This window comes from Phaethon aethereus, assembly GCF_964289735.1.
Source record: "Phaethon aethereus genome assembly, chromosome: 3".
Taxonomy (NCBI): Eukaryota; Metazoa; Chordata; class Aves; order Phaethontiformes; family Phaethontidae; genus Phaethon; species Phaethon aethereus.
Genome location: NC_138576.1, coordinates 54438424 through 54448229, shown reverse-complemented (window position 1 = coordinate 54448229; position 9806 = coordinate 54438424). Strand labels below are relative to the sequence as shown.

Here is a 9806-nt window from a genome sequence, read left to right as displayed (position 1 = left end):
GAATACAGATGAGTAAATAATTAAAAATTAATAATATATTCACTGGATTTTGCCATTTTTATTTGGTCTATGAAATATTCCAAAGCAGATTAAAAAGCTCTCTAAATTATTCCTGACCAGAAATTATTTGTAAGTTTCTTCCCATTTTGTATCCTATCAAATGAATTTGAACTGTTTATTGTGAACTTCAAAATTCACAATTAGTCATTGATTAAAGAGTATTACTTCTGTTCCCAATTTATTTAGCAATAGTGTAAAATAATGAGCTACAAAACCAAAAGAAAATCAGAGCTGGTAAAAATGGAGGCCTGTTACTAAATTAAATTTTCCAGTAAAACACCAGTTAAAATTTTAAATTCTTTAAAAAAGTATTTCAAACATAAGTAAATATGGCAAAATTGTTCTTTTATGTTAGTTATTTAGCTTTCTGTAAAATGTAAACAAACAAACAAAACAATATTCCTTGAAATCAACTTCAAATAGTAGAGTAAAAAGTAGATTTTGAGCTATGAGTGAATTTTTAAAAAATATTACCCTTCAGTTTTGCATTTTTCAGCATAATTGAATACCATAATTAATGCTTTCCTGCATATATGTTTGTGTGACTTTGTTAGAAATTGCTTTGCTTACACCAGGCCTTGTACCGAGCTGCTGTGAATTTAGATCTTTTAAGTTTTATGTGTTGATCATGTGAAAAACACAATGTACTTTATAAACTATTTCTTGCTATGAGCTCAGGTGATATCACAGATGTTCTCCAGTCCCTGGAACAGCTACATTTTGGTCTAGGTAATAGGATGTGCAGTCTGCTTAATAATTCTTATTTTCAAACTTTCTGCCACTCAGAGCCATACTTTCTGGTACTCTGAAAGCACAGAAAATCTCCAGGGACTTTCAGCTACCTCCTGTCTCTTCTCCTCACTCTTCGTCACTTCTCTACTACTTCATGTTCTTGTGTAGCACACCAGAAGGGAAAACTCCATAACTTCATAAATTTAGGCAAATGCAAACATGAAAGCTAATAAAACAAAAATAAGAAGGAAAATCTACTAAATTACATCTACTTTAAAAGCAACTACAGGTTCTTCCTATCAGTTTTTGATTATTCAGGTAATTGGCACTTCTGAAATGAATTTGTAAATACCAATATGTCCGTTGAACTCAGTATTTTATCCAAGGAGTCTTTAACACTAAATGTAATGCCAGTATGAGTAAAGGAAACTGAACCTTTGACTAACACCCCCAAGGATTATAGAGCAAGGCTCACTCACATTTTTCTACTGATAGCCTAATTCGCACCAAGTTTTGTTCTGCAAAACAAAATGTTAAGAAATGGTCCCAGCCTAAACCAGACCATGAGGACTAAGGTGTTTTCCAGTTAGGTCCCACATTTCCTGAATGACTGGTCTACCAACAACTCTGTTTTAAAAGAAAAAGCAACCTTCTCAAATAGAGGTGCCTGAACCTCAGGAAAGGATTTCAGATCATGAATGCCAGTCTCACTGAGAATTTCACAGCAGTGACATCCAGGCACGCTGTTCTTATTGGCATTTCCCATTGGTCACTTCATTCTCATGCATTTCAATGCTGAAGTGTACTACCATGCTTAAGATCCTTATATAAAGGATGCACAGAAAAGATACAGCACATTTTAGATGGCTTGCTGTCACTTAGTATGCTCACTTCATACATTTCCCTTACTAGGCTAAGATTCCCTTCTTGCTCACTGGAATTAAAAAATTATTCTAATTTTTTTTTTAATTGTCAATGGCCAATTTATTTTTAAACTTAAATGATATTTTAGATTAGTCTAAATATTTTAGTTAGTCATAATTTTAACCATTCACATTTATTGTGGTTACTGACTTCATTATCTGGGTTTTAAAATTATGAAATGTTATTGGCTGCCTGATTTTGATTTTTTTATTATTATATTCTGTGGATTTATTTGTGTATATTACATTTTTGCCAATGCACCATCATTTAACTGTCCCTACTCTGGCACTTTTTCATATTACACTAATATTACTAGACAGTGCAACCTGATTTCTTTTAAAGGAACCACAGATGCAGAGCACTGTTCCCCAGAGCTCTGGGCTCTCAAGACCTGCTTGCATTAGCTTATGATCTTGTGACTAGTCACTTCTTGGGCTGAAATCAGTGCGAGTGTGGGCTAGTGTTCATTGCTGCTGTTGTTGACTGCTTGCTCTGCTCTGCTGATTCCTTAACCAGTGCGTTCTGTTGGGGATGGCATGAGGAAGGCAGTTACCTTGGAGAAGATTCAAAAGGCAGAGGCAGGGTTTCTTGAAATAGATTTTGATACGTCTTTTTGCAACCTAGGGAAGGGAAATATAATGATTCACTGTGATTTGCTCATTATCCTGGAATAGTGTGTCAGAGAACAGTAAGAAAGTAAGAAAACTATACCATTATATTTCAAAGAAGTATTGCAACATTAAAGCCAACTTGCTGTTATTTTAATGAAAAAAACCCTTCAAATTCTACTTCATAATTATTCAGAAGATCTTGCAACAGCAGCTAAGGTATGGTATATATTTAATGCTATTATTACAATATTATCCACAAATAAATCAGAGTGAAGAAATGAAGAAGTTCTCTGCCTATTTCTAGCAACATCTTCTATCAAGTTAATAAGCAAAATGAGAAAGAATCTGATTGTTTGTAGCAAGCCATATATTCCTTTATATTTTGATAACATTTCAATGAAAGTACATTTTTATTAATTCATCTGCTATTAGAAGTCACTTAATAAACATTTTATTCAAATGTGAATAGAGAGCAAGTGCGCTAGCTGCTTAAAGTCTTGATGATTTGGAACCTAATTGCCTAAATCCTGCAAATTTTTTACTATTCCAGTAACTGTTCATGAAGCTGCTTATAAATAATTAATTTAATGTGTTTCAATTTCAGGGATGCAAAGTTGTGTTATTTATTGATCTTCTAGACATATACCGTTGATCCTAATCATCATGTAGGGGCACAATTGCCTTTATGGTGATGAGGTATAGAAGCTAATTCTCTCACTACTACTATAAAAAGAGAACAGCCATTTTATCAGTCTGAAACTTACACTCTTTTGCAATAACAATTTGTAACTATCTGCCATTAAACTCTCCTTCTGCTTTTGAGCTTTGACAGATTTTTGGAAAGCTGGATGACAGTCATATGAACTCTTAAAATAGCTGAAGGGTGAGAAAAAACATTGAGCCCAATCCTGTCATGGAAACTGTGTGGGTGTAAGGATCTAGCAGGCTATTACAACCCACCTCTGTCTGCAAGAGGTTTTAAATGACACAAGCACTGACAGAAGGCAGAAAAGAATCAATTCATAGCAAGAAATTTTTACTCATGATAAAATTCAGAATGACACCCAGGTTTTGTAGGTACCTCGTGTTTGAAATATAAGAGAACATCTTTATAAGCGCTTCTGCTCATGCTGGTATTGTATACACAGACCTAACCCTCAAGGAGTTTCCAGTCTGATTTCATTTCATGCACTGTTTCAGCTCTACAGCTATCATTCTAGTCAAGCAGAAAAATAGTTTTATTGTGTCTTTAACTATTTTCATATTGCAGGACTGATACATCATAAAATATTTTTGTAACAATTGTTTCACCTGCCTTCTTCCAGGGAGTTTAACAGATGACAAATTTATGGATGCAATTCTGCTGCCTTTCTTGCTATTATTTAATAAATGTCTGCTGATGGGTTTTGATTTCATCTATGAATCCTTTACCTTGAGAGACTTGAGATCACATATGCCTCCTGTCATTTGCCAGTGAAAGGAGTGTGAAGAGGCATATTTTCATATTAAGTTCCTCTGACATAAAACTAGCTGAATTATTTATTTGTTTATAAAAGAAAGAAAGAAAAGATCATTTGATTTAGGTCCTACAAGTTTTCCCCATAGACCTGGTCTATAAATGAGAATCATTTTTCTTGCAAAAAAAAATCCATGGAAAAAATTATTAGCTGTTTTTAATCTTTTAATTCAATTTTAAATGCCTATGAAATGTATAATCAAAACTGCAAATATGTCCAGCTCACTCTTTTGTAGGTTGAGTTCCTCATTAACATACTATTCTACAATTACTGTTATTCTACTTGCTTTTTATCACATTAATTTTTGTCTTCATCTCAACAGTAAGGCCTATAAACTTTTCGGGACTTCTTTGTTTATATTTAACTTTTTCCAAGTCAAAAAAGGAGGTACTGATCATATATCATGTATACACACATAAGGCATACAGATGTAAGGTAAACAGTAATAATTGTATTGCATGAAGTAATTTTATTTTTATAGTGTATTTATGTACCTCTATTAATCCATCTTTTTCCAGGTAATAAACCAATCCATTGGTCAAATGCAATGGAAAATGCAATATTACTGCATCACACTATTCAAATGTACAAGTGTTAAGAGCGACAGAGAACTCACTGTCATATCATATGTGTGGGATATATGTAGAGAGCATCTCTCTTTTGGTCCCATTAGGTACCTCTATAACATTTCTGGAGTGTCCTGACAGAGATTAGGCAGCAACCCAGCTTCAGTTAGCTATATTTCTGAGTTCGAGGCTGCTCAGGTATGGAGATAGGGTGGAGCACACTATTGAAGAAAACTTGAAGAAAACAAGTGTCTCATCCATTGAAATTGGATCCACATCAAGGGATTGGAGAGATTAATTTTTGCACTTGTCTCAAAATCTCTGTGACTCCTGTTTTAGGTACCCATAGCCATTCCTTTACCTGTTTCCGCTGTGGTAATGGAGTCTAATCCATCCTAATTCCAATAGTAGCAATCTTCATAATTTTCCTCATTTAATTATGGTCACTGTAAAACCTTTCTTTACCTCCTTGAAGGTTACTACATAGCTCTTTTGATTGATAGATTTCCTCATATTTTCTACAAATAAGGTGGGATGATTTCTGCTAGAACATGAAAGACATAATTGGCCAACTACCCATTTATTTAAAAGTGTTTGGTAGGGTTTTTTTGCTTTTCCTTTTCCAGGCGAAAGTAAATTTCATCCTTCTTTGCTATGAAGGGTCAGCTATTACTCGAGGGAAAACAAGTACCAAATGGAACAGGGCAGCCTTAAGCTTTAATATTTCAATGAAAATGTGCTGGGTCAATGAATACCTCAGCCGAAAGTATTCCTTCTTAGATTGCTCATAGGATTTGAACACAAAAGAGACAAAGAAATAATATAATAAATTATATAATAATTAAAAAAAACCCTGAGAAAATAGCAAGAAGGAAAAAGAAGAACAAGAAGTAGTCTTATCAAAACAGCAGAGGGAAAAACTTCCCAAGGAATATTTAGAACTATATCAGACCTTTGAGTGTAGCATGCAGAAAGAGAAATTAACTAATTAAAATTTGATCATGCTAAATTCTAAGAGATCTAATTTTTCACTTTTCTTTAAGTGGAGCTAAAAACAAAGTTAAGGTTTCTGCAACTCTCACATCAGAAATATGTGAGAATACACTGTAGCAGTGAAGAACTTAACCTACTGCTATGACGGCGCCCATGAGCTTTAGTGTGGAACAGAATGGGTAAGCCAGGTAAATACACAAATATGATTTTGACAGTGAAATGAGAGACTTAAGCATTGCCTTCTCAAAAGGACCAAACTGAATGCTCTATACTTTCCTGTTTATTTTGCTATTCTCTACTTCTTTCCCTATTCCCTGTTTTTTTTACTGTGAGGCTGGGATTTATTTAAATGCTCTGAGATTCCAGGATGGAAGAAATCCTAGTAATACAACTAACGTGGACACTATCCTTTTATGGGAATGTTCTTCATCTTTGCTTCCAGGACAAAAAAAAAGTTCTTCAGGCCTACTCTTGCATCTCTAATCATGCTTGATACAAGCAATATGTGTAGACTTACACCAAGAATAAATGAGCCATAAAGAATAGGAATATGAGAATATGTCTCTTGAAGAAAGTGTGGCTCACTGCCTTTTGGATGCTATTGCTGACAAGTGGATATATTTTTACTCACCACTGCATAATCAGTGTAAGATGCAATAGCATGTTTTAGTCAAATTCCATGTTCTGTGGCTCATTTTGTATTTCTCCCTTCTTAGCCATTTTCCTTCTGTGTCTGCATCTCATGTTCAGGACTGCTGCATGGCCAAGAGAACAGACTCAGTAACATCCAAGGCTGATATATCCATGCTGCACTTGTGCCATAGCTTCATCTTTACAACTAGGCCAACTGCCTGATGGAGTAGCAATAATGCCACCAGTTTACATTGAAAGTTCCTGCTACCTTAATGAGACTAAAAGAAAAAAATCAGCTAACAGTGGCTTTGTCTGTTTGCCAGATAATGTAAGGAGCAGTTTATGAACTCTGTGGGAGCTGACACTACAAAGCCGTGCCTTGCACAGCCTGTACTGAGCCATGTTGTCTGTTGATGTAATCACCATGCCAGAACTAATTTAGCCTAGAATGACATTTTCTAGATAAGGCTATTGCAAAGTTCCGTAAAGAAGACCAAACTACGCCAGATCAGAAAACCTCACGGCCTAAATGTCTTTACATACAGAAGAACAGGTCTTGCCCACTTTTCTGAAGCACAGTAAGTGTAGTTTTTGCTTCCAGCTCTGAAGAAAGAAATTGGAACAATACAATCTGCGCAAGCTGAATTATAATATGAACACAACTATTATTTAAGAATGTTGTATTCTTAGTTTACCCTTTGCCCTTACACGATGGCAGATTATGGCCTGGGCATTTAAAATGCACAGGGCTGGTGGGAGATTTTAATATTTTAAGACATGAAATCATTAATTTTGCAAACAGTCAAGGCTGAAGGGAACTTATCAGTTAAAAAAACTTGTAGCAGTGTCTATGTGAAAAAAATATGGTGCATTTGCTCTTCCACCCTGTCAGTTTGATTGTTCATCAATTGTCTGGGAAGCTTGCGCTGATGCAAGAAAGGGACTTTGTAAAAGCGTAGAAACAGAATGTGAGTAAGCAATGCTTGGATTATAGACTAGGCTGGTAATGCATAACAAAGCCAAAATTGCAATATTTGCATTGCAATATACACATATATATACACATGTGTTCGTGTAGAAGTAGGAAAAAAACCACTCCTCAGCTGACTACTTACCAATGTGTTATTCTATAGTGGGAATGATACAGTTTTAAAGTCTTAAAAAATCCGTATAATTTTTATTGATATAAATTTTAGAGGAGACAGTAGGGAATTCAAGGGTAGTATTATTTTTGAAGTGATATCGGACAAAACTCAGGTAAATTTATGTAGTGCAACTTTACCTTTAAATTATTATCCAGTATGCAAATATAACAAACAAACAAATCTGCTCAGCAGAGGGGCAAAATCAGTTTCACTGGAATCAACATTTTCAGTTTTGTGAGAATGAGATAAATGGAATGAAATATGGACTCTCTTAGACTTAATATGTTACTAAATGAGCTCCAGATTTGTTTGTTTCTTATAAAGAAAGGAAAAGGAAAAGGAAAAGGAAAAGGAAAAGGAAAAGGAAAAGGAAAAGGGAAAAAGGGAAAAAGGGAAAAAAGGAAAAGGAAAAGGAAAGGAAAAAGGAAAAAGGAAAAAGGAAAAAAGAAAAAGGAAAAAGGAAAAAGGAAGAAGGAAGAAGGAAAGAGGAAAAAGGGCGAGGGAGGGGAGAGGGAGAGGGAGAGGGAGAGGGAAAGGGAGAGGAAGAAGAAAAGGAAGAAGAAGAAGAAGAAAAAAAAGAAAAAGACAAAGAAAAAGACAAAGAAAAAGACAAAGACAAAGACAAAGAAAAAGAAAAAGAAAAAGAAAAAGAAAAAGAAAAAGAAAAAGACAAAGACAAAGACAAAGAAAAAGAAAAAGAAAAAGAAAAAGACAAAGACAAAGACAAAGACAAAGAAAAAGAAAAAAAGAAAAAGACAAAGAAAAAGAAAAAGAAAAAGACAAAGACAAAGACAAAGACAAAGAAAAAGAAAAAAGAAAAAGACAAAGAAAAAGAAAAAGAAAAAGACAAAGAAAAAGAAAAAGAAAAAGACAAAGACAAAGAAAAAGAAAAAGAAAAAGAAAAAGACAAAGAAAAAGACAAAGAAAAAGACAAAGAAAAGAAAAAGAAAAAGACAAAGAAAAAGACAAAGAAAAGAAAAAGAAAAAGACAAAGAAAAAGACAAAGAAAAAAGACAAAGACAAAGACAAAGACAAAGACAAAGAAAAAGAAAAAGAAAAAGAAAAAGAAAAAGAAAAAGAAAAAGAAAAAGAAAAAGACAAAGACAAAGAAAAAGAAAAAGAAAAAGAAGAAAAAAAAGAAAAAGAAAAAGAAAAAGAAAAAGAAAAAGAAAAAGAAAAAGAAAAAGAAAAAGAAAAAGAAAAAGAAAAAGAAAAAGAAAAAGAAAAAGAAAAAGAAAAAGAAAAAGAAAAAGAAAAAGAAAAAGAAAAAGAAAAAGAAAAAGACAAAGAAAAAGAAAAAGAAAAAGAAGAAGAAAAAGAAAAAGAAGAAGAAAAAGAAAAAAGAAGCAAAACATCGGTGGGATCGGGAGCTGGTGTTTTTTTTGTGGAAGGAGATTGGTCCTTGAATATTCCATAAGACACTTCAGAGTTATCAAAGAAAGACTAAAATATATTTTTGGCCCTCCTTCTTTCGTATAACTTACAGTATTAGTTTGAACTAGGAGAACCTTTTCAATTAATCTTATTCCAAAACCATGCATATTTCAGGTATACATTGATCAGCATTCCAGATCAGATATTTCATTCTTTAAATAACCCTTCATGGTATTTAGTTGTTATTCAGAGATAAGGATATTGTGACTTACTGATTTATTTTTTTCAAATATCATAACTCATAAAGCCTCTCTTTTTTTTAGGTGTCAGAATATTCATGAGCCAGACTTGATGATCGTCTTATTCAATATCTTTATTCACAATATTCACGCAAAAAAATGTTTACAAACTGTTAGATGTAACAATACACAATTCACAATGTTAGGTCAGCTAAGTTACACTGTATTCTTTCTCACTCCTAGCAACATGTTGGAATAAATAAAACCAAGAGTCAGCAGTCTTTTAAAGGTGGTGTGGCTGACTGCAATACTGAGTCTTCTGGGTTGCAGATCTGACATCTTACAAATGAGAGGCTCTCAGCCTCTATCTAATGTAAAGTTCTGTCATCATTCATTTTATGTCATTTGTCCAGGTCCTTTCTTACAGATTTCTGAGGTTGTATAAGATTTTACTTCTACATGAATGAACAATAACACTGCTTAAAATATGTGGAACTGAGGATTCACGAATAGAACTGGAGTTATGTAAATAATTTATTTTATAGAGTATGTAATAAATCCTACGAATAATGACAAATTAAACTCTGTATTTCTTTGTATAAATAGTAGCAAAGAATTGTTTTGTTTTCTTATTTAGACACTGTAGTTGTAAATTTTTGTGAGCCATCTTCATGGATTTTCAAAAGGACATGTTGATATCAAAAGAGTTTGTATGGCTTTGTAACACAAGTTTACTGATTGTCATGAAAAGACAATTTGAGGACTCATTCCTAGTTTTCCCTAATATCAGTCGAGAGCTTTGCTCTTAGATTTGGCTCAGGATTAAACATAGTATACAGTAGAACAGAAACCCAGCTTGTTAGTCACTTGTAGTCAAAAACAGAGATTCCAAACAGGAGAAATTTCTGGTTCTGTCATCCTGTCACCTAGATTGGCTGAATGTATTTATGAGAACTCTTTAATACAAAATTTGGTTTTTAATATAATATCTCCATTCCACCTCACCCCAAAT

General features: G+C 33.6%; 1 protein-coding gene across 1 annotated transcript; it reads left to right on the top strand.

Annotated features, from left to right (window-relative positions):
* Window positions 1-7503: 7503 nt before the first annotated feature.
* LOC309403156 (uncharacterized protein) lies at window positions 7504-9010 on the top strand (the record flags this gene model as incomplete). The annotated part of the gene is made up of 1 exon (XM_081997188.1): window positions 7504-9010. A coding segment is annotated over one exon (1095 nt), but the record flags the coding sequence as incomplete, so codon positions are not given.
* Window positions 9011-9806: the final 796 nt, after the last annotated feature.